At 46.0% G+C, this 25,208-nt stretch overlaps 1 protein-coding gene across 1 annotated transcript in view; it reads left to right on the plus strand.

The window, feature by feature from the left end:
- Prkca (protein kinase C alpha) overlaps positions 1-25,208 on the plus strand; it is a 391,920-nt gene that overhangs the window by 272,101 nt on the left and 94,611 nt on the right. The window contains exon 5 of the mRNA XM_041636098.1: positions 2,553-2,681. Coding sequence (XP_041492032.1) covers positions 2,553-2,681 — 129 coding nt within the window. The remainder of the gene's footprint in view (positions 1-2,552; positions 2,682-25,208) is intronic.

Below are 25,208 nucleotides of genomic sequence, written 5' to 3' on the forward strand. Positions count from 1 at the left end.
GGGTGCTGTGTCACTTTTACATGAGGCAGAAGCCGATGAATTGCCTGAGCTGTAACAAAATGTCTGAAACAGGTGCCTTATGAAGAGTAGAGGTCCATTCGTCTCAGAACCCTGGGGGCTGAGATCCAAGGACAGAGCACCAGCAGGGAAAGCTAAGACCTCTCTTCTGTTTATAAAGTCATAATGCCACCATGGGACCCTCACAATCACACTCATGACCTCATATAGTATACTTACCTCCCAAAGGCCCCACCTACAATTGCCATTATTATGAATTTGGGGACTGAAATTCCCAGCACACAAACTTTGGGGGAGGCATTTCCACCATGGCAGACATTAATTAGCCTCCCAAACCACCCGTTCTAGGGTTTTGTGTCTTGGGTTACCCTTGCATGTCTTCATAATAAATAAACTGTATTGATGGAGGAAGGTCATTGGTTAATTAATAAAGAAACTGCTTGGCCTGATAGGACAGAAAATTAGGTAGGCGGAAAAAACAGAACAGAATGCTGGGAGAAAGAAAGCCGAGTCAGGCAGTCGCCATGATTCTCCCACCTGACACAGACACAGGTTAAGATCTTCCCTGGTAAGCCACCTCGTGGTGCTACACACATTATTAGAAATGGGTTAAAGCAAGATGTGAGAGTTAGCCCGTAAGAGGCTAAAACTAATGGGCCAAGCAGTGTTTAAAAGAATACAGTTTCCGTGTAATTATTTCGGATAAAGCTAGCCCTGCGGGTGGCTGGGCACCAGGAACGCAGCCCACCGCTCCTTCAACACTGTCTAAATCTGAATTTAGTAAATACATTTTTGACAATAACCTCAGGGTTTTACATATTAGGATTCAGCTTTAGATTTCATTTGAAAAACATGGACTCCATCACTAAAACTGACCCAAGCCATTGTTTTTGTTGTTTGTTTTGTTTGTTTGTTGTTGTTGTTTTTATTTTTTTTCTTGGACTTTGGGGCATCCAGGGTCCCTCCGGGAAGGAGGAGAATGAATTAATGGCATCAGGAGCCCAACCTACCTTAGCAGAGATGTAGCCATTCCTACATATACCCCTGTCTATTGTCTGACTGGAGACTGGAGTCTGTGCACAGTTCCACTAGGTGGGGGAACAGCTAACTGCCATGTGTCAGCCAGCCATTTAATCTGTAGGGTGAGAAATGGGATCAGAGGGTGCAAAGGAGCTTTCTGAGACAGAGAGGCCAGTTTGGGTAGAGCCAAAACCAGAGCACAACCCCAGAGTCTGTTCAACCCCCCCTCCACCCACACACACCCTCCTGGTTACCCATATTCTTCCCGAGGCCCTAAATTTCATTTATCATCCCTAAATTTCATCTTGTGCCCAGGAACCTGAAGATGGCTAGGGCTTAGTTAACCCAAGGGACACAACTAACACAGCTTCCCCAGGGTCTTCTTGGCTAAGCGAGAGCTTTGTGAACAGAAGTCTAAGGGACTCCTCCTCTGTGAAGCCACTGCTTGCTCTTGTCTTGTTGTGTCATTATCCAGTTTTCAGTGTTTAACTGTGGCAAATATTTATGACTTCTTTTAAAAAATGAGAGGGGGGAAGGAGAGGAAGAGAGGGAGGGAAGGAGGGAGGGAGGGGGAGAAAGAGAGAGAGGAGAGAGAGAGAGAGAGAGAGAGAGAGAGAGATTGTCATTTTGGGATTATGCACGGAGAAGGAAAGGGATAGTGAGGCCCTGCCTTGAAGATGGCAGGTTAAGCCTGTTAACATCCCAGGGAGAGTGGGTGAGGTTTCCAGGAAGCCCGAGGTACCAGGAGGGCGGGGCCGGCACACCTACACAGCCCTGCGTTTGTAGTCAACCCTGGGGTTCCTTCTCAGGGTTTCTTTGGTTCACAGAAATAAGACTGATCTTTTTATATCCTCCTCCTGTCTCGCCTACATAATGTCAGCCTAAGGAATGGCTTATGCCAGGCATGTATTTGTTTTACTTGGATTAATATTTAAATATTTGAAGACAGGTTTAAAATATCAAACATAAGTTCCTTTTTTTTTTTTTAAGGCAACATACCTACACCTTCTCAAAAATACCAAGTTAACTTGAGGAAAAGAAGTGTTTGGGGGATTCCCTGTGCTCAGCCCACAGATCGCTACTTTCTTGTGGCCATCTCAGAAAGGCAGAAGGAATTCTCTGACAAAAAAATGTAAAAAGTATCCTCTGTTATAAGTTTGTGTGTTGTATACCTGTGTGTACATAAACTATTTAGTTGTTAGTCTCGTCTCTGTACACATCACCTGTTTAGATTTCGCTAACTAATTTGAAACGGTCGCAGGAGAGCAACTTGGGTTCTTTTGCTGTGGTAAAGACTGAATAAATCTGAGATGGATATTTTAGGGGTGTCGTCACTCACAAGAGGAAGCCTGTGCAGGAAGGGACATCTGCTAACTGTTCATATCACCAGAAACGTTATAGCAAGGTATCACCTTAGGGGCGAATCATTCCCACTTCTGCTCAGACACCAAAACATGGAGGCAGTGATGTGAGCCCAGATGGCCAGCGTGACCCTTTGCTTTCTTGATTCACAGCCTGCGACATGAATGTTCACAAGCAGTGCGTGATCAACGTCCCCAGCCTCTGCGGAATGGATCACACGGAGAAGAGGGGGCGGATTTATCTGAAGGCCGAGGTCACCGATGAAAAGCTCCACGTCACGGGTAAGGCATCATCCAGGAGAATGGCTGCTGGGTCAAAACAGGTGAATCTAAGCTCTCGGGGCATTTACCACTAATTAATAATATGTCCTATGAGAATGCTCTGCACACAAGGATTTCCAAAAACTCAAATGTCGTGCGAAGTCTAAGCCAACCTGCAGACTTGGGTGTTCTGACAGCACCGTCACCATTTTCTTCCTGCCACGCCTGGGACAGGGCAACCAACTGGTCAAACTGCTATTGGTAAGACCAGCAGTGGGCCAGGAAAGACAGATAGGTGGAGGATCTAGATGCTCGGAGGCCTTGGGCTGTTGTGACCTGAAAAACCCCTCTCAGAAATAGTGCAGCCACTTAGTGTCTCGCGTGTGCTCCGTGTCAGGTATGACGTCAGAAACATCATGTGTGATATTTACTTCTCTCTACACTTGATTCTTAGCCTCATTTTCCAGACAAGGAGCAGGGGTTGGAGAGCTTGTGGCATTGGAGAATTAGTAAGTGGGAAACCAGAAAAGAACCATCTGCCTCTAAACCCTCAGGCTCTAATTGTCATACACATCCTCAACCAATGGCCCAGCCATGGTGTGGAGTTCCTATCCACAGACTGTAACACTCCTTCCTGTATCTGTATGACTCCTGCCACAGTCTGAATTTCCTTCTGGTTTTTCCAGACCCACTTTGGTACACACTCAACAAAGCTATCCCGATATCTTGGTGACCTAGGACCTATCGGTGTCTTCAACATGTCCCAGCCTCTCTATGCTATCCTGGGGACTTAATCCAGAGCCTTGTGTTTGTTAGTCAAGTGATTTCCACTAAGCTAAAGCCCAGCCCTCCATGTCAGCTTATGATTTAACTCTCAGAGAACAGTCTCTGTACTTGCTCTTGAGGCTCCCTGGTAGAGTGACCATAAGCTTGTTCATTTCCCCTCATCATTTTATCAGGAAGGGTTTATATTTCCATTTGTATTTATGGCTTTTAAGCTTTCATAAGTGCTGGAAAGACTGACTTGAATAATTTATCTATACACATAAAAATATGTGATAAGCAAAAGACACAGGAAAGATCTGTTTAAGAAAAGAAGAAAGTGGAAAGAATTCAGAGAAAGCTTTACTTTGGGAAAGTCTTCAGGGTTTGGAGAGGATTTTGTTTGTTTGTTGTTTGTTTGGTTAGTTGGTTGATTAGTTGGTTGATTGGCTGGTTATTTTTAGCATTTCTTTCTTTCTTTCTTTGAAAAATAAGCACATTTTCTTCCCTGAGCTGTTCTCTCAAGTCAGAATGCAAAGAAGCTAAAGAATTTTGAGGTGTTATTCTGGATATCCTCATGGAGGGTATTTTTAAGACAAAACCTTTTACCTGTTCTTCCCTTCTATGAAGTCAATACTGTCACCAAAGTCATCACTCTACCTATGGGAAAAGTAGGGCCAGGAGTTGTGAGTTTCTGTGTTAGCTGCCATCTACTGCAAGAAAAATCTCCTCTGATGAGGGTTGACCAATGCACTTATCTATAAGTATAGCAATATGTCATTAGGAATTGTTTTATTTAGCAGAATGATAGTAGAAAGTTTTCTCCTTATATCCTCACATCTATTTGGCCTCAGATTCTTCGTCTCATTGACAGTGTTGGGTACAGGTCCCATCTCACAGAGTGGGTCTTAAATCCAATAGAAAACTAAAAAGTAGTTGGTTGTTCCCATAACCCTGATGCCACTGTTGCATGGATGGGTATATCTTCTCTCCAGACAGGTTATTGTAGTTTGCAATGTTCACCACTGGGCAAGACTGGTAACCTGCACAGTACCTTCCATCACTATGCACACTGCCTAGTAGGGGTGAAAGTTTCAGCTGAGTACCAACTAGATTTCTCATGTTCTTTGTCTTTGGTGTGTGCTGTCTTCTACAATAGAGTCTTACCACCAAATTCTGCAGGGTAACCCAGAACACTGAAATAGCTTGTAATGTTTGGGAAGGGTTATGAGACCCGTAACTCAAAAAGAGATGCTATAGGTTTTATTTGATAATATATGGTTTGGAGTTGGAGTTTTATGCCCCCACCATAGAGAAACTCTATTAAAATCCTTTTATATATGTTTGCATTTTAAGAAGTTTCTACAGTAATAGGTTCCCATGAAAAGGCCAGCTACTTTCTAAGTATTTTCTGTGTCTAACTTAAACCTGTGAGGAAGTTTACTTTATGATCCTTGCTTTAGAAATGGAGAAATTGAGGCATAAGGAAATTTAGTAGCTTGCTTCTGAAAACAGGAACTGTAAATGCTTTAATAGTACTTTTATAATACTGATAAGAATGGGAATCTATTTCTAAGATAGTTACTGGATATAGCTCAGTGGGAGGTCACTAGCTGAAAATTCATGACGCCATAAAACCAAAACAAAGTAAATTAAGATTCAATTATTTATACAAAAGAAATACAACCCTAAATTCAGAAAGTAAAGCTCAAGTAAATAGCTAATTAGTAATAATATCTTGAAAATCACGTTATTATTTTGGCAGCACTGGAGAGCAAACCTAGAACCTTGCACATGTTAGGCAAACACATCCTATGATCTTGGAGTGGGTGGGGGGTTGTGACAAGATTTCACTATGTAGCCCAGGCTGGCCTCCATCTATCTTTCTGCCTCTGCCTCCTAAGTGTGGGTATACAGATGGGTGCCACCACTTCCAGTTAGTTATTAGACAGACTCAAAGAGAAGACATCCAACTCACATTTTTTGGCATTCCAAAGTATCAAGAATGCCAATCTAAGCAGTCCTTCTAGGGATAGGTGATCTGCCCTAACATTCCCCTCCTGCCCTAACATTCTCCTCTTTGGTGCATGGTTCAGGCAACGGTTTGTCCTGAGGAAACCTGTTAACAACAGCTAACAGCAGCTACCACTTCTGTAGTGCCCAGGGTGTACCTCGTCTTTCTTTGCACTGTGCACATTAGGTCCCTTGTCTTGTTGGCTCCTCAGGCACTCTCATCAGGGAGGTAACCATTCTTGCCCTCATCTTCAAGATGAGCCAGGGTGTGGGGAGGAAAGATGGAAATTGCCCTAAGCCACAGAGAAGAAGGTAATGGAATTGGCCAGACCCCAGCTCTTCCTTTCCACACCTAGGCTCCAAGACGCCCTGGAGTTTCTCTTATTGAATAGAGCTCCCTTTGGGACAAACAATAAACCCACAAATATTTTGCAAACTTGCATTTAGCAAAACGCTCCAAGACGCTCTTGAAAATCCTAACATGGAACTTAAAACCAGGGGAGAAAAGGGGACCACGTGGAAGGATTAAAGAGCAAGTCAAATCCAAGTGTCATTAACTACCAAATTATATGGTCCCAAAATAGCACACTATGGGCAAGTGCTCAGGAAGTGGAGGGGACTGGGAAAGAAAAGACCCTTTGAAAGAGACCGCTGTGAGTCTTCAAAAGGTAGAGGGAAGAGCGCTCGCAGGGAGGGGTCAAATAGAACGTGGGAATTAGCATGGCTTTAATGAGAACACACATATGAGCAATAGAGCACAAAGAGCAGAGCTTAGGGTCCAAATGCAAGCAAATTCTTAGAAAATGCATTTCAGCCGAACCCCTGAGCAGCTGTGTTAATTGCTAGATTCGCTGAGTCCCCATTTCACCTACGTGGATTTGCTCAGGTTGAAAATAATTTCCAAAGTAACTTAGGAGCTCCCAGTGGGAGCTCCGCTTTGGGATGGAATCACCCTTTTGAAATCAGAGGTAAGTTTGATTTCTAAATTGGCGCAGCATTTCTGGGAATGACATCCTCTTCCTTGGTATATTTTTATATTGTCGCCTCTGGGCAGGGGTGCTGGTTGGTATCAGAACAGTTGCCCCTAGCCCATCCGCAGAGATTTAAAAAGCTTTCCTACATTCTTGTATCCTTTTTATATTTGTTATGGAATGATAAAAGAAATTCCTCGTGAGAAGCAATTTTCAGTTTAATGTTGTAAGTAAATGAGGGAGAAATACCACCTGCTTCCTGGCTGTTTCAGGAACAAGTCTCTCCCACAGATAGATTATTTGAGGAAGAGTGTAATTTTCTCTTATACTTTGGTTTGTTAATGTAGCGTAGAGATTGATGTTCTAACCTGAGTTCTCATGGGGTGGCAATGGGATACCCTTCTCCTGGCCTGTGGCCCTTGCCACACATGGACCTCCCCTTCTGAACTTCCTCTTAGGCTTTAAGACGCCCACTGTTCAGGGCCAGGGTCTCTCCTTCCTGGGTGCTGAGACCGACCGCCATGTTGTGTAATTGAAACATCAATTCGTCCACATGTTCTTCCACCTCCTCGTAGCATATTTAATATAGAACCCAAGCAATGAGGCTTAGCTCCCTGCGATACTCCAGTTCTCTTAGCATCTGCTTGTGACTTTTCCTGGAGAATTGTAGACCGTGTCTGTCCACCCCAGACAGGGCACCAGTGACAGACCAAAAGAATCATTCTAACCAAGTCCATCTTGGTAGACCATTGAGTTTATTAGACTTACTTACAAGCGTGTGGGTGACCCAAAGAGCTGCACCACAGAGATGTCTCACCCCAGTGTAATCAAAAGCATACTAAGGTTGCAAAGATTAAATTTCTGCTTCAGTTAACTTCCCTCCCATAGCAAGTCTAGAAACCTGGTGCATTTGGCCATTGCAATTTTTTGAAGTCCCAGATATGATCACATAGTCAGTTCCCAGAGGGGAGCATAAGAGAAAAGGCGTGGCTATAATCTCAGGTGAGGGCCCTGTGACTCTATGCCCACTCTCTCTATAAAGTAGTGGTAATAGGTCTGTTCCCATGAGGATTCCTTGCAGATAATCACGACTGCTCTGATACAAGATGGTAACATCCATTTCATGCCCAGAGAACAGCATCCCACACCAGCATCTCAACAGGGCACTCAGATGGTTACAATGAGGAAGCACATTATGGAGCAGGTGATGTTTATGGGGGAGTTCAACATGCAGAGGAATGATGGGGCACATGAGGTCCCTTTAGGAGCAGTGGGGGCTTGCAGGAAGATGCCTTGACTGACCCAGAAAGCTGAAGGTGTGTTGTATGCATGAACATTTATTTATTCACCCCATGTAGGGGGCCAATTAGATAGATACCAAAAGATAGATACCACTCAAGTCCAGCCTGATGAACCAATGAGTTTTATTGGGGTACACTTACAGGAATATGTAGTAATAAGGGGCGGCGGGGCTGCATCCCCAGCACCCCGGCAGCCTGGCTAGCTTATGCTCCGAAATAACAACACACAAACTGTATTCATTTAAACACTGCTTGGCCCATTCTCTTCTAGGCTAATTCTCACATATTAATTTAGCCCATTTCTAATCATCTGTGTGTAGCACCCCAAGGTGCGCTTACCGGGAAGATTCTAGCCTATGTCCATCCTGGGTCGGAGCTTCATCCCGGGAGCGGGGCATGGCGTCTCTCTCAGGCATCTGCTCCCGAGAGGAGAGCTGTCAAGACTGAGCTCACTTCCTCTTCCTCCCAGCGTTCTGTTCTGTTTACTTCTCCCGCCTATCTTCTCACCAATAAAATGGGCCAAGGCAGTTCCTTTATTAGCCAATGACCTTCCTCCATCAGGAATATGAGTGAGGGGTTACCTCTGGGGACAGAAATGACTCAAAGGCAGCTACATCGTCAAAGCCTGCCTAATGGGTGACAGCTCATCAAAGCTGTAAGCCTGGAGCTCACTGTATCATACAACCTGAGAGTTAGCGTTAGACTCAGCTTCACAAGTTAGAGAGTGCCTTTCTAAGTAGTTTGGTTGGTCTGAGACTCTTTCAGGGAGTTTGTCTAGTCTGAAAGTGTCCTTACTGTTTATATATGCTTGCAGAGGAACAGGGTAGTGAGGTATGGTCAATTTCAGAGACTTCCTTACACCTTTGGATGGTTTGATTTCAGGGTTTAATGAGCTTCCTTTCAGTATGCAAAGTCTCACTTCCCCTTTGAACATCCTATATCCTAATGATCTGCCCTCTAAGATAAAGGTTTTTAATCTCCTGGGAAATTGAAACACAATAAGGTGACAGATTCATATAGGGAGTAACAGACGAGCCATGAAGACAGAAAAGATAGCTCTCTAGGCAGAGTACAGAGCATGTCCAAGAAGCGCCGTGTCATAGAGGATTTCAAAAGAGAAGAGGAGAGTGGGGTCAGGGGATGATGTTTCTCTCCATTGTCAAAGGATTAGGGATCTGACCATCACAGTCCTTAGGAGCCATGTCGTGGAGGCTTTCTGTTCAATTCTTCTTTGTTGCAGGCAGTTGTTATGTGTTGAACAGACAGAACACACGTCTTCTCACCCAGTGTTCACAATAACCGTGGACTTGCTGTCTGTGCCCGTGACAGAGCACAGGAATAGCCTGTAGTTTACTGGGAGGCTAGATGCAAGTTCCTTCACTGAGGGCAGACGGTTGTAGAATAGCCAATGGGATGCCATCAGGGAAAAGCTGAATGGCTGCTTTGTTTAAGGGCAAAGCTGTTAGCTAGGGGTCATCTCTGTTAAACAGAGTCTTGCCTGGGGGGTTTGGAGCCAGATTGGGAACACAGGAGGTGACAGCTGAGGAATCAGGTTCTTTGGGTTGGCATAGAGTAGGGATGCCATCCAGGAGTCAGTTACTCTCAGATGCATCCTGACTATCCCATCCATTGCTAGCAATGCTGCGTTCAGATTCCTGTTGAGGTGGTATCAGTAGACCCCTCCACTCCAAGATATCTTTCTTGTTTGTGCTCAGTACTAGACATTTAAGTACTTGGAGTTCAGCAGTCATTCAACAAGGAAAGTATCTACTAAAGAGCCTTGATCCATGGTTACACACTCATGGCTAGAAAATGGTCTGTTCTAATTCTGTAATTCCTCATTTCCATCACTTGGTAGTCTTCTGAATGAACAGCTTCCATTTCCTTCTCCCTACAATGTGCTGGGGATGTTGACTTGGGCTCACAAGTCAATTTTTCAGTGTCTTTTTTTAATGCTCAAATTGTCCCAAGTTGCGACAGTGGGAGCCTCTTCCAGCTGGCTCCAATGTCTTTTTGATGTAATCCCCTAAGTGTTGCTATTTCTCTTGGGTACTTCCTTTCTTTTTAGAATACAAAAACTCACCTAGTACCTCAGTCATTTCTTCAAGGAAGTTTTTGTTGTTGTTGTTGCTGCTGCTGCTGCTGTTGTATTATGTTTGCTTGTTTTAAAGTAAGAAATAGTACTTCAAATCCAAGATCTGGGAGCTGAGGGTGTTCAGTACTCCTGGGGCATACTCTTTTCAGTATGAAGGTGAGAGCTGTTTTAATGACTCCACCCTACTGCTTCCAACCCTGGGCCTGCTGCTGCCTTCCCACAGTTTATGTTCCCACTTCCTGTACCGTCAATAGGACCCTGGCTCAAAAGGTGTCCATGCGTGTGCTGCTTCCCTGTCCTCTGAACATACAGCAGAACTTCAGTTATACCAAAACCCCTATGAGGAGCAAACTTATATTTGATTGCAGTGTTCTTGAGGTCCCAGTACAGGATGCACAGCCAGAATACTGTTGTTTGGTAAATGTTTTGCTACGGAGTTTCAGTAGCAATCAGATACGTGTTGCCCTACTCAAGTAAGCAAGTTCAAGGTCAATGCTATTAACTGGATGACCCGTATAGCAGACATCTATTTCTCGTAGTTTTGGAACAAGTCCAAGATGAAAGCACTGGAGTCTGGTGTCTAGTCAGGCCCCTCGTCCTGGTTTACAGGTAGCCGTCTTCTTTTATCTCTGCATGAAGAAGAGTAGGCCTGCTTTCTCCTTCTTTATAAGGGCACTGACCCCACCACGGGTACTCCACCCTCATCTCCTCAACACTTCCCAAAGGCCCCACTCTCAAACGCCGTCTCATTGAGATTGGGGTTTCAATACGGGAGTCCAAGGGAGGATGGAGACAAACACTGAACTCACAGCACTCAGCTTCTCTAGAAATGGCCTGAACTGGAAAGATGTTCTTCCTGGTTAGGATGGCCTGGGAAATGCACAGTGTCCTCGTCAGTGTTCCGACCAGGACCTTATCGTTTCAGTCAGGGGAAATGAGTGGGAATGAATTCAGATACTGAGACATTCTGCGGGATAACTCACCTGGGTTTTCCAAAATCTGCCAATTTCATGAAAAACAAAGACAGTCAAGGGGACTGTTCTTGATTGAAAGAGGCTAATGGGACATGGCCACCAAATGCCATGTGTACTGCTTCACTGGATCTTGGATCCGAAGCAAAACTCCAAACAGCTCTAGAGGGCATTGAGGACCGTGGGGGAACGTGTGGTAATGTTTTTGTATCAGTGTAAAGTTCCTGAGTGGCGATGGTGATGTGTAGTTATGAAGGGGTTGTGAAATAGCTTGGGGATAATTATTCCGACATGTGTAGTATCCGAATGGGTCAATAAAAACGACAACAGCAACACACACACTCACACACACACTCACACACACACTGAGGAGACAGCTCAGTTAAAGTAATTGCTGTGCAAGCATGAGGACCTGAATTTGATCCTCAGCGCCTGTATAGAAAGCCTAGCATAGTAGCCCACACTAGAACCCAAGTGTCAGTGAGGCAGAGACAGAAGGATCTCTGGGACTCTGCAGGTCAGCTAGTCTGACCTAACCAGTGAGTTCCAAACCAAAGGTGGTGGGTGAGATTCCTGAGGATGACACCCAAGGTTGTCCTGGATTCTGGCTTACACACACACACAGACAGAGCATTTAAAAACAGAAGCACGAGCACTGTGCAGATGAGAGCACATGGAATAGAACGGTATTAATGATAATTAGAGAGTATAAATGAAGGGCGTGTATTCTTCTTGCAGCTTCACTGTTAGAAATTGGTTCAAATTTTTCAAACCAAGCACAAATTTCCAAAAGGCCGGGCTGCATTAGGTATGTCTGGAGCCTTGTTCTAGCCAGCTGGGTATTCAGTGTCCTCTGTAAGGAGCACTGCTGGCTGGAAGGAAGCCCCGAGGCTCGCAGCATCTGATCGCCCAGGCTGTGCAGCTTCCCTGTCTGGTTCTTGTGCTCCACTGAGCTTATGCATCTGCCCACAGCCCCCAGTGGAAAGCAAGCAAAAGAATCCTGGTCAGAGGCCCTGAAGCCCTGTTTGTGATCCGTTCTTACGTGACCCTTTGCTTCAGTTAATGTAGCAAGGCACTGAGTATTCCTCAGAGCCAGCTGGGGCAGCTGCATGGGACTTGTCACCATGTACCCTTGCAGACCACAGCATCCCACAGCATCCTGTCTCCTTCCATGCACAGAAATGCCCAGCGTTTGCAAGGCACCTGAGACTGTGTGCGTTATGCCTATTTTCCAGATAGCCTGAGTAGCAGAGGAAGAAGGCAAGCTTAGCCAGTCAAGGAGTCCAGTTTGGGCTCATAGACTGTGTGTGATGAGTTGAGAGGGCTCAGGACTGAAAGAACCACATCTAGAAGCCTCCCTTGATCAACATCCAGGCCTTGGAGAGTGCCTTCTCCTCTCCTTGGGCTTCAGTCTCGGGCCCTGGGAGTCCTTTGTCTCTATCAAGGTCACCAGATCAGAGCTAATCTGTGTAATATTTTGTTTCAAGCAGTCTTCTCTCTTTAAAGATGACATCAACAAGCTTTAGGACCCTTGGCTATATGAGGGATGGACTTTAGTCATTTGGGCCTAAAAGCTGCTGGAGGAAAGTCCTTTTGTACCAGGGAGCAGCTGTGCTTTCTTGACGAAATGTACTTTCTCTAGTGCATGTGCACGTGTCTTAGAAGTGTTGCCAGCCCATCAACAGTCACCGTGTCTTCCCATGTGACATTACACAGTAACAGGATTCTATCATTTATAGACCAAGAAGTAAGGATGAGAAGAAGCCCACTGTCTGAAGGGTGCTGCTTTCCTTCTCAGAAAGTAACGATGACAATGATCAAGGGCGCCCATTTTCCAGTGGTCTCTCTGTGGGTGGGCTCTTGGAAGCAAGGGCGCTGACGGTTAGCCATCCAATTAAGATACAAGTAGCAGATGCAGGGAAAGGGGTATTAAGGCCAACTAAAGGTGCTGCTAGTATTGAGGGCCCCGGTGGAGTGAGAAGAGAAACCAACATTGACTAAGCACCCACCATGCAAATATATTATTAAGAAATAATAATAATAAATAAAAATTGTAATCCCCATCACCATCTTATAACTAAGGAAACTGAAACTTGAGAGCTCTAGGCCCAGTCCAGATCACTGTTACAGCATGGAGGACAGTCCGCTTTGTGTGTCCCAGCATGTCCTCCCCACACTCTAACACGGATAACCCAGGAACGATCACGTGCTAACTCACAGACACTTCTTCAGCTTAGGCACAGGGTACTGTTGCTGAAGGTGCTTTGTAGTTTCTCATTTCTCTCCTGGAGTTAATAGCCGACACTACCCTGCAGTGGCCCTGAGCTTCCCGTAACTATGGCCGTGCTTTTAGCACCATTATGGGTGTGGGTCTGCCATCACTCTCCCACAGCCTCCACTTAACCAGGGTTTAGGTAATGACTTGAAATAGAAGTGGCAGTGGGGAATCCAGCCAAGGTTGTTCCTGAGAAACAGTGAAGACGTGAAAAGGTGGAGGCAAACTCACCTTCAGGACATACTGATGGTGGGAGCTGGCATAGGTGCCCATCCTCCCCTCGGCCATGCTGGCCTCTTACTGCCCTGCTTCTTTCCCTCAGCAACAGCGAGCCCTGCTGCTCTCACGTTCTTAGACTTTGAAGGAAACCTCTCTAGCCGTCACCACACCTAACAAGCACGTGCATCCTTTGGCAAAAGGAAACAGGAGCCTGCCTCTATAAGCTAAAACACACGCAGCAGCCCTCCCGCGCGAGAAAGAACTGTTGCATGCTGTCCGGTCAAATGCAGGTGCTTCCGGGTCACAACTGGCATGATCCAAGTGAGTCTGCGTCCTCTATCTGCCTTGGCTGGGCATCTCAGTGCTTTAGCTCCATGCCCCCCCTTGAGTAGCCAGCACCCCCCCCCACCCGTCTCATCTCTCATTACTGCCTCTGACCCCTTCCGTGGTGTTTCCTCCTCACCGTGGCTTGTCTAAAGTAGGTCGCTTTCTCTATGTGCCCTTCCTGTTATTTGCGATGAAATCCATGTCACTGTCCCTCTACCAGATCATAAAAAGCCCTTTGAAGTTAGAGTGTCTCACTTCCTGTTACCAGCTGGATCCTCAAGTCAGTGCTTAATGTATTCTTATTGAGACGGATGATAGTGGTGGCGGTGGGGATACTAAAGGCACAGCATACAAAAATTCAGTCAGGCTTAAACCATGTTCCTAATATCCTGGATCCAAAAGACTCTTCCCATTTTAGTTCTCCATCTGGATTAAGTTAGAATGCCCTGTTTTAGCCTAACTCGTGAAGCCGCATGACTTTTGGAATCCTTAAGAGATGTGTACACCAGCCCACAAAGGAGTTGCATCCTTGAAGGAGAGAGCTGTCACTGTTTACATCCCGATCCGGGTGCCGCGCCCTGACTTAACGGTGGCACAGCTAAATGTCAGCTGTGTACTAACTAGCGGAGTGCCCTCCTACGGGTTGTTATTCACACTGGTTCTCTCTTCCGTGATTTGAACATAGCTTTCCATGCTGGGTGCTTAGTCACTGGGTGCCCGTGGGAGGCAGCAAGATTCCGGTGAGGGGCAAAGGGCTGCCAGTGTCACTCGCTTAATGCAGCCCTTGTCTTCGTCTGAAAGTACCCTGGTGCCACAGGCAAGTGACTTGGCTTCTGTCTTCCAGTCTCAAATGATCTCCAGCGTCATCATCTCCTTTGACTTCAGTGACTCCTGCCACTTGGAAGTAGACTTTGAATGTGTCCCTGGGAGGTGAGATGCGAATTGTATCTGGGGCCTCTTTCAAGATTGCCCCATTAGCATACAGAGACACTGACATTGATGGAGAAGGCCATCCTTGTAAGGGATTTTAATTGCTTCTAATTATAGGATTATCTTTTAAGCACAAGATTAATTGCCGTGAAATTATTGCAAGGAAGTTGGTCCTCTAGAAAGTCAACACACTGGCCAAGCAAGGCCTCTCTTAGAAGCTTGCAAACACTGTCTTTCTAATGGCTTCCCCTTCTCCTTTAACCCTTTGATAGAGGCGTGGCTGGAGGGGGTGGAGATAAGGAAGAAATAAACAACAGATGAATGGCCCAAAGAAAACTCGAGCAGTTTTTAGAGGTCATTGGATTTGACGATGGAATGTCCCAGAATAAATGCAGAGATTATCATTGACCTGTGAATCTATGTCATCTTCAAGGGTGGTCCAACCAAAAGCTCGGACGAGTAGATTCTATCTCAGGGTCCTCTCCAACACTAACTGCTTTGCCCCATTAAAACTGTTCTTTCCCGTGTTTTATAAAGGCCCCTCCAATTAACGTGTGTTCACGCTCTGTTTATTGGCACCAGACTGGCAAGGAAACATCAGGCTTTCTTCATCTCAGCTCCTAGGCGTTTCCACTTGGAAAGATAGAGATTTCCAGAAGGAAAAAACAAAACAAAACAAAACAAAACCACACAAGCTAAGTTCTTCAACTCCTGGGGTAGTTCTAAAATATCCTGGTTTAAATAGAGTGGGCTGGAGCCAGCTGCAGGAAGGTCTACAGCACAGCACCCCCACGGGGCCTTTCTAACTCCCATTTTCCTTTGTAATCAATGCAAGGTTTGTGGTTAATTAAAGACAGTCAGGGTCTCCCTTTCAAACGCAGGCAGGCATTTCCCCCCTAGAATAATGGAGAAAGAACAGAAGAAGGCAAACTTCTTGTAAAAGTTTTCAAGGTGAGGGTGCTGGGTCTGGGGGTTTCCTGAGGGAAGTGGCATTTTACCAGCTCAGATCCACTAGAGGCAGGGGCTCTATTGGGCACGCCCAGCAGGCAGGGACATAACAGGAGAGCCTGTGTTTGCGGAAGTCTTTCTGGTGGTGCTTGTATAAGACGCTTGAAGTGCAGCATACAGGGTACGTGGGAGCGTGTTTCCTTGGTATATGTTGCTGCTGTCATTTCAGAGATCATCTGAGTGATTACTCAGGGGAAAACTGGTATGGGCAACCCGTTGCCCAAAGAGCAGTAGGGACAGTGCATGCATAGCAGTTGTAAAATAAATAAACAAATGAACAGCCCTGTCCAGGCTCATTGCTTCCTAATACCTATTTGGGATAACCCTAAAACCTGTTTCAAACCCCATTCCAGCCCCCAAATCACAGGGATCTTAAACTCCAGAATGTCTGGATCCTGAAGGATGCTATTATACTTTTTTAAAAAATGTCCCACATACTTTAGCTGACTAATGTCCTATAAGGCAGGCTCCAGAGGGCTATGCCTGAGTGACGGTGGGAGTGTCCTGTTTTAGATAGAACTGTGGCTTTGTCTTTGGGGTGAGATAAATCAGTTACGACTCCCAAGACAGCATTCAGTGCTGTTGAATAAATATCCAAGGTCATTACTCTATCCGTGTGTGTGTGTGTGTGTGTGTGTGTGTGTGTGTGCGCGCAGCTATGCCCATGTGGTCAGGTGTACACCCAGCAAGAGCTAGTCCCGGGTGTCATTCCTCAGGTGAGATCCACTGGCCTGGAGCTTGCCAAGCAGACTGAGAGCACTGGCCAGCAAGCCTCAGGGAGGGAGGGGTCCTCCAATCTCAGCCTCCCCAGCCGTGGGATGACAAACAAGGCGCATATAATCCCGCTATACTCGGCTTTTTGACATGGGACCTGGGTCTGGAACTCAGGTCCTCATGCTTGCACAGGAAGTATTTCACAAACTGAGCTTTCTTCTCAGTCCCCCGTTACTCTATTAGCAGAGTTTCACTTAGCCCTGTGAAATCCTTTAGTCCAGCACATTGATGTGTTCGTGGACACTTTAACCCTTTGGATCCTGACTCATTCCTTGTATAACTATAGTTATAATGGGACTCCAGCCACAAGGGCAATGTTGTCCTGGGTTTCATTTGCTTTCCCATGCTGACAGGGAAGATGTAGGAACACACTGACTGGCAAACTGCTTTCAAGCTTGGAACCATCTTGCAGAAGAGAAGCAGGTACAGAGTATGTTAAGAGTGTCACGTTCAAAAAGTTTGCCTGGCTGTGAGCCTTGGTCCCGTCACACAACTTCCCTGTTTCCTGTCCTCATCCACAAAGTTGTAGCAAGATGCAAGACAACAGAACTGTATGAATCCTGGGGTTCCTGTTAGCACTAGCATTTTGTTGCTATGAGAATTATCATCTTCCATCAGTGCCAGTCAGTGTCATCTGAAGGAGATGGCAAGCAAATTGGAGACACCATGACCTCTACAGCCAGAGGGCAGGCAAGGCTTGTGGTCCAGTGATATTCAAACGAGTCTGAATAGCACGCACCTTGTGTGGGAATGCTGATGGTGTGGAAGGGTACCGGGAGCCAGAGGCAGGCTTACTGACTTCCCTCATCACTGTGAGCAAATACCAGACAAAAAGCCACCTACAAGAGAAGATTTCAGGTGTTTTTTTCTAACAGTTCAGAAGAATATCATCCATCTTGGCAGGGGAAGGCAGGGCAGTGAGAGTGGCTTGGCCCATTTGGGGGCCCAGATGCAGAGATCTGGGTCTAGGCCCAGATGCAGAGAACTGGGAATGTGGGTACTCAGCTGGCTTTCCGTATTTCCCCATGGGTTTTCCCTGGAAATACTCAGACACACCCAGAGGTGAGCTTCATCAATGCACGAGGTGTCTCGTAATCCAAACAAGTTGATAATTGCTATTAAAAGGCTTCTGTGCATCAGAGGCAGGGGGAAGGCAGCTCACAGAGTGAAGACAGCCTGCAGAATGGGAGGAATCTTTGCTCACTGTGCATCTGACAGACGATTAATATCTAGAAGATACAAAGAACTGAAAGAACTGAACAATGCGATATCAAATGAGTCAATAAGCAGGCTAATGAAACAAGCAGACAGATCTCAAAAGCTGGGAAACAAATGGCCAATAAATAGGAAGTAAACATGTTCGATTTCCTCAACTACCGGGGAAATGCAAGTGAAAGCTGCATTGGAGAGTTCATCTGATCCCAGTCAGTCAGCAATATCAGGAAAACAAACAACAGATGCTGGTGAGGGCAGGGACACCAGGAAACCCTGCGGGTGGGGACGGAACCTAGTGTAGCCGCTGTGGAGAATCAGCAAGGAGACACCTCCAAAAACTAAACGTACATCTTCCACATGAGCCCTTTTATATCACCCCTAGGCATTTACCCGAAGAGCCGTAGGTCAACTAACCCATCGTGGAGCTGTTTGCGGCCAGTGTTTATGACACTGCTCACAACAGCGAAGTTATGACGCCAATCTCAGGGTCCAGCAGCGGAGAAATTGACCAAGTCCAGTATGCATGCCAGGTGGAATGTCTTCAGCCTTAAAGGGTGACATTATTTCATTTGTAGGGTAGTGGATGCAACCGGAGGCAGTTTTATTAAGCGAGTCAAGCTAGTCTCAGAAAGTATCGCATGCTGTCTCTCATTTGCGGTTCCCGGATTTTATGTAGAGAGATGAAATCGTGAACACAAAAGACAACCTTCCTCAGGAGATTAACGGGGTGGGTGGGGTCAGAAGGGCAGGGAGTGCGGCGTGAGTAAGAACGACACAGACACTTGGGCGAAGACTTCAAATTTAGAAAAAGAAAAGCTGAAGGAGGCTATCACATCCCAACACACACACAGGAACACACGTGTGCACACATGCATGCATGCACACATGCACCCCACCTGACACGTCAGGCTTCTTCAACTACAGAAAACACAGCCTGGATCATATCTCTTTGGCCCTTTCTGCTCCACCTCTGGTACTATGTTGGACACAGTCTGAATGCTCTTTCTGGACTCTTGACATCTGTGTCCATGTTGACCATGATCACAGGGGAAAGAAGAGACTGGACAGGAGAGGGAGCATTCTCCTGAACTGGAAGGGGACAAACGCTAAGCAGACAAACCAGTATGTAAAGCAGGACTCCCAGAAGACATACCCAGGCTGTCCAGGAAATTAGTTTGGGAGCCAGGTTCTTATCATCTATGTGGTCCCGTTTCCTTCGCCCCTTGACAGTGTCTGACCTTGTCACCAAAGCGTCACATGACTCCTTTGTTCATACTGAACAAGCAGACCTGCTCCTGGCCTGGCTCCTTTCCAGAAACAGCCAAGGGGAAAGCAAAATTTGATTTGGCAACCTTGCCCAGCTCAGCCGCCCACTTGCTAATTACCCCTCTTATCTAGACTCTATAAAACAGCACTCTCAGCTAAGCGTAAATGCTGTAGGAGAGGTTCAGGTGATGATGTACCTCCAGGAAGCAGAGGCCTTTGAATGGCGTCCCAGGCAGAATGTGGAGCAAGGAGGAGCTGACTGATTAGAGCCAAAAACTGGACAAAGCTCTCCGCAAGGTGTTTTGAGCTGTTGGCCTTCAATGACCCTCCCCTGGTAGCAGCTTTGTCTGTGGGTTGTGTGGCTTGCTTGGCAGCCCATGCCTCTCACCCCCAGAACTTTTCTTTCACTGGGAATTCCAGCTGCGAGAATGAACGAGCCAGCACCTGCTAACAATGCCTCTGAACGCTTAGCCTCTGTCCCAGGGAAAGCCAGTCCACATGGCTTCCTTTTACCAGGAAAAGAAAAGCAAGGTCCATTTTCTCTGTGAGTCACTGCCACAGGGTCCTCCATGGTTAGGAAAGCAGGTGTCTCCCGTGTGGTTTGAAAGCTGTGGACGTGGCGGGCAGAGGATCAAGGCCGCTCTCCAGCCTCTCTACTCTGAAACACAGAGGTTGCCTGTGCCTACTTCTAAGTACATGGGGGTCTGTATTCTACACATGGCCCTTACTTGTGGATTCCAGAACACTGGCTGTTTTCCTGTTTGATTTTCCCCCCATTTGACAGTTTGCCACCGCAGTGATTATTTCAGCTCATGGTAGACCATACGCAGCCTGAGAATGACGGTTTGGGGAAATCATCACCTTGGTCATTTCTGTGAACTAAAAGCTTTGTACCCAAAGACTGGGAAAGTAGCTCAGTTGGTAAAGTGCCTGCCAAGTCAAGATGAAGACCCGAGTTCAGATTTCTAGTACCCACGTATAAAGCCAGATGTGGGGACCGGCGAGACAAGAGAAGCTGTAGGGCCCACCGGCCAGGCAGTATAGCCAATTGGTGAACTCTGGGGTCCAGTGAGAGACTCTGTCTCAAAAAATAAGGTATAGTGATAGAAGAAGGTACCTGATGTTGACCTCTGACCCCTGCATAGGCATGTACAGGCACATATGTGCATAGGGACACACACACATACACACACGCTTCACCTCCAAATGTCTCCACCTATCAGCATTTCCCCCCATTCTCAGTATCACATTTCATTAGAGTCTAAGGCCTTGGCAGATAAGGCCTAGCGGGCAGGGAGATCACAAAAGTAAGAGGAGTGTCCAGGATTTTCTTCTAACCGTGACTGAGGCAACAGAGGATTTGCCAGTGAAAACCTCTTAGCCATGACATCATCTGTTTAACATCTGTTCAGCTCAGTAGTCACAGACCAATGATGGCCATGGAGAGGGGTACAAACACTTATCCTGCCTCTCTCTCCAAAGACCATGGGGTTCCGGAGAGGAAATGGTGTCTTGCACTCCCCAGATGGCTACCTGCAAGCAACCTTGCAGAGGGAGTTATCGGTACTGTACCTGAAGCCGTGGGGAGGGCAGTTGGTTATTTCTGCACACCCATGTACAAAAGAGGTCTTTGCTAGTGGGTTGTTCCAGGACTAGCACTTGAGGCTCAGGCAGAGCGTTTTTAGCAAGGGTACCCAGCAAAGCCCATCAGAAGTGGAATTCCTGGGACAAGCAGGCAGAGACAACTGCACATCCTGAGCCTGAATGGAGAAAACAATGCCCTCAGTAGCCTTTACCCTTAAGCAGTCGGCTTCTTCGGGTTGGGGTTGGGACAGAACCAAGAAGCATTTTGTCTTTGTCTGCCACTCTGCGTCGAATGCTTATGATTTTATTAGCAACTGCCCGGGAGCCAGGGCTGATTTAATTTAATTTAATTTCCTAGGTTATTTCAGCTTGGTGTAGTCTATTTTAAGCACAGATGAAGGGGAAGTAATCAGACCAGGGGGTGGATGTGGATGCAGGAGCGGTCTTCCACTCCCTGGGTGGTTACTCCAGCTCAATCCGTCTAGATCTACAGGCAAGAACTCCATGGAGGGAGGCAGATCAGCCAACCAAGTTCTTCTCAATGTTGTTGCCCCAATCCTCTATTGGCTTTGGGGGATATTGTAGGGATGCTAATCATACAGCTGAGAGTCTTTTTTCCCTGGGGCCTGAGAACCAAATAAAGCCCCCACCCTTCTTCTTAGGCTTTGACCATCAAGGTAGTATGTAGCATCCTGGTGTATTTAGTTTGGTGGTAGGCATGCATTCTTTCTCTAGTGTTTAACTGGTCTGGGATTTGAAGCGTGGAAGACAGGATTCTCCCCAGATTTTGGTGGGTGTTGCCTGAGCGACAGTGTTATTCAGAGCCTCCTATAGTGATACCGAGAGCCCCAAAGTCACCAGATGCTTGAGGCCTGGAGATGGCATCCCAGCCTTGGCCCAAGAGTAGAATCTCAAAGCCACCCATCATTTTCTGTCCCCAGGAGGAGCCAAAATGCTGTGCATCTGGTTTAGTCCTAGTAGTGGTCAAGAACAGGAGCAACTCATGGTTCAGTGAAGCATGATTCATAAAAACTCAGAGAGCTTTTGGAGTTCAGCCTGAAGATGTGCAAAGCAAAGCAGCCAGCCACTGGCTCTTACCTTGACCTCAGTTTGAAAATGGAGATTGAGATTGGGATTCCTGGAGTCAGAATAATGTGGCTGTTTTTACTCCAGTTCAGTTGGAGACAGGTTCCTACAGTCCTAGGAATGCCCACCTGTGGTGGAGGTAGATGAAAAGCTGTGCCTGTGAAACTTTGCCAGGCTGGGCTGACATTATTGGAGACAATCTCATTGCGGACAATGGTGTCATCCAGTTTTGTTTTGTTTTGTTTTGTTTTGTTTTGTTTTGGGGGGAGCAGTTTGAGACAGGGTTTCTCTGTAGTTTTGGAAGCTGTCCTGGAACTTGCTCCGTAGACCAGGCTGGCCTCGAACTCACAGAGATCCGCCTGCCTCTGCCTCCTGAGTGCTGGGATTAAAGGCATCATCCAGTTTTATACACAGGCTCCAAAGGGGGAAAATTGTATTCTCATTGGTACCATGTACCCAGAGTCTCACTGACAGTGAGATCCCTAAGCTCACAATGATGTCTGGTACCTGGTAAGTGTACAGCGTGTGTCCACATGTTGCTGGGAGTTTCCTCAGATGATGTTGATAATATTAATAACAAAGTTAAGAGCGGTCGCATATTTATATGGTGGCAAGAAATATGTCAAGTTTCTTTTCTCTTTTGCATCAATTCACTTAAGCGGTCCTGTTGGGTGAGACACTTATTCTCTTTATGTCACAAATGAGGAAATGGAGGCTTAGAAGATTTGGGAAACTTTTCCAAGGTGAAGACATAGAGTCAGAACTTGATTCCAAGCAGGACATTTCTATTCTGTGCTCTGGGGATTTCCGTGAGAAAAGAGCTAAAGGTTTGGGTCACCTCCGAGAGTAGAGGCTCAACACTAAAGAGTAGAAGTGCCACAAGGCAGAACCTGGTGTGCAGTGTGTGTGTCGAGAGTAGGGACGGCAAGTGGGAGCTCAGGTGAGCCAGGCGCCTTTGAAATTCAACAGAGGCAGTAGGTACTTTGGACCTACCCGCGCTGCCTCCTACCAGTCCTCCCGCCTACTAGTGCTCCCTCCTACTGGTTCTCCCTCACACCGGTGCCCCCTCCTATTCCTGCTCCCTCCTATGGCACTCCCTCTTCCAGGCTTGCTGGCTCTCTCACCACATCTTCTATCACGTGTTCCAAGGAGATGGCCGTCACACCCCAGGCGTCTTGAGTCACATTCTCTAAGACCAAGAGAAAGCTTACAAAGATGTGCAGCTAGTGAGTTGTCCACCATGATTCTGGGGCTGGGTGCGATCACAGCACCACAGTCCTGGTCACTACCCATTCCAGCCTTGCAGTCGGTTAGATTAAAATTAGTAGTACAAACAAGCTACCCTGCCAAGGATGATGTCAAGGAAGCTAGTGAAGCTAGGGCTCTCTCTGCTGCTCAAAGCAGATCACACGTTAGGAAAGAGTGGCCTCTAAAGGCAGGAGAGGGGACAGCCTGCCTTCCATGTTGGAGGCTCCAGTGCTCACTCTTGTAATCTTCCAGGAGAGAACCGATCCCTGGAGACTACATCCAATGTAGTCTTGACTGGATAGTTTAGCAAGATGCCAGTTTATTGAATTGTAGAGAGAAATAGAATTTTCCCTTACTTTTTGAAAATCTGAGCATTCTCTCTATGGCCAAGATCGTGGAGAGAGCAATTATAATGAACCCAATTTATTAATTTGCCATTTAAAATGCTGTCCTACAAGCTACATACTATCCTCCCATATAGTCCTTCTCTCCCCCATGTCAGACCCCAGGGAACTCAGAACCCTGCCTGGTGAGCATGGGATTGTAACAGGAGGAGACAAACGCTCAGTGGCATCATAAAAGCACTCAGTTAACCGCCTGGGCACTTCCCCGTGACCCAGACTCAAAGGCACTGATTGTGTTTGCCTCATCTTATTTAAATATATTTACACCAGACACGGGCTGGTCTCAAAAGCTTTAGAGCCCTTGGGACCCTCATCTCCATCAAGGAACTTGGAGAAGCTGTGCTCTTATCCAGTATTGGGAGATCAGGGAGACTGTTGTTTCTCCAGGAAGAACCTTGCTTTCTTCCCTTCCTAGTACCCAAGTGCTGTGGTTTGAATATATCCCTCAGAATTTACGTATTGGAAATGTAGTCCCCAAAGTTGTATATTAATAGTATTTGAAAATGGCACCTTAGGGAGGTCAGTGGGTTAAAGGGGCTCTGCCTGAAGGTATTCCTTTACAGGGGTTTGCTTAAGTCGGGGATCAAAATCCTCACTTTCTTATGGAGTCGACAAGTAGATTTTAACTTACAAAAGAAAACCAAAAGGGCTAATCTTAGCAGATTACATCATATTATGAATCCCAGGTAGGAAGGACATTGCACAGGAGTGTGGGGGACAGCCTTAATGGCAGTGTGAACCTCACTGATTCAGAATGTACAGTTGCCAAACCTTAGAAACAAAATATGATCTCAGCTCATATAGAAAAACAAACTGATCCTCAAAGTAAATGTCATGACCATCTGTTTGAGTACCAGATCAGTTACCAGAGAAGCAAGTTAACCAGTGTCCAAACAGACTGGACAGCCAATAGACAGTCCAAACACAGCATCTTTGGGTAGACACCAAGTCTAATGTCTTTTCTCATTTGAGAGTGACCAAAGAAAGAAAACATATGCATAATAGAGGAGCTGGGTTTTTTTTTAAATATATTGAATGATAAGGCTGAAGAGATGGCTCAGTGGCCACAAGTGTTTACTGCTTTTCAGGAGGTCCTGAGCTGCGACCCCAGCACTCACATTTAGCAATTCACAGATGCTTGCATCTCCAGCGCCAGGAATTTCCGATGTCCTCTTCTGACCCCTATGGGCACTTGCATGCATGTGGCATATACTCATACAAAAACACACATACATGTGAATAAAAAAATAAAACAACTTCTTAGATAAAATACTAACAAATCTATGATATAGAGAGAGAGATGAATGATGGCAGAGAAGAGACTGCCATCTGGAGAGTATACATGGTGATAACTTACTGAAGGAATAGTGCCTATCAGAAACTATTTGAAAAAATCCATATGAATCTTAGTAGAACACAAGAATACATAGTCTGTAAAACATGAACATTAAGACACTTGAATAAAAAGATACAGAGAAAAGGCAGACATAGAGGGTTTTTGTTTGTTTTTGTTTGTTTAATGATGAAGGAGTCTACAAAGAGACAGACAAAATAAAGGGAGGCAGGTAAAAACAAAGGCCGACAAAGAAACATAGATTTCAACACTTGCACAAAAATAAAATAAAATGAATTTAATAAAAATGGGAGGCTGAGAACGGGACCTAACTGGAGAATTATCTGTCTCTTCGTCCTAAGGGTCAAAGAAGCAAACTGAACAAAGAGCAGCAATGCTATGTTTAGATGCCTGTGCACAGAGCATCCAAACTAAAAGGCGATGTTCTATCTTAGGAGAACCAATAGGAAGGAACGCACAACTAGGGCTGTATAGAAAACTTCAGTTACAAAGAAGGGAAACAGATACCTTCAGAATTATAGGTGCTACAAGGGGAGAAAATCTAGTTGACTGAAAGCAAAGTAAAGAGCTGCAAGGTGAAGTCAATGGAAGTCCAGACTGGGGGAGTCAGATATATAAAATTATAACATTTGGGACTAGAGATCCCACACTATAATTTTATAGGCACAGGAGCAGAGATTGGAACAGGAGGCGGCAGGGGCTTAGGGCCTGGCATGACAGATTCTTCTTTATTGTGGAAGTGGGG

The sequence above is a fragment of the Microtus oregoni genome, unplaced genomic scaffold (assembly GCF_018167655.1).
Source record: "Microtus oregoni isolate MIOR12 unplaced genomic scaffold, Mior012 000048F_ref0000485, whole genome shotgun sequence".
Taxonomy (NCBI): Eukaryota; Metazoa; Chordata; class Mammalia; order Rodentia; family Cricetidae; genus Microtus; species Microtus oregoni.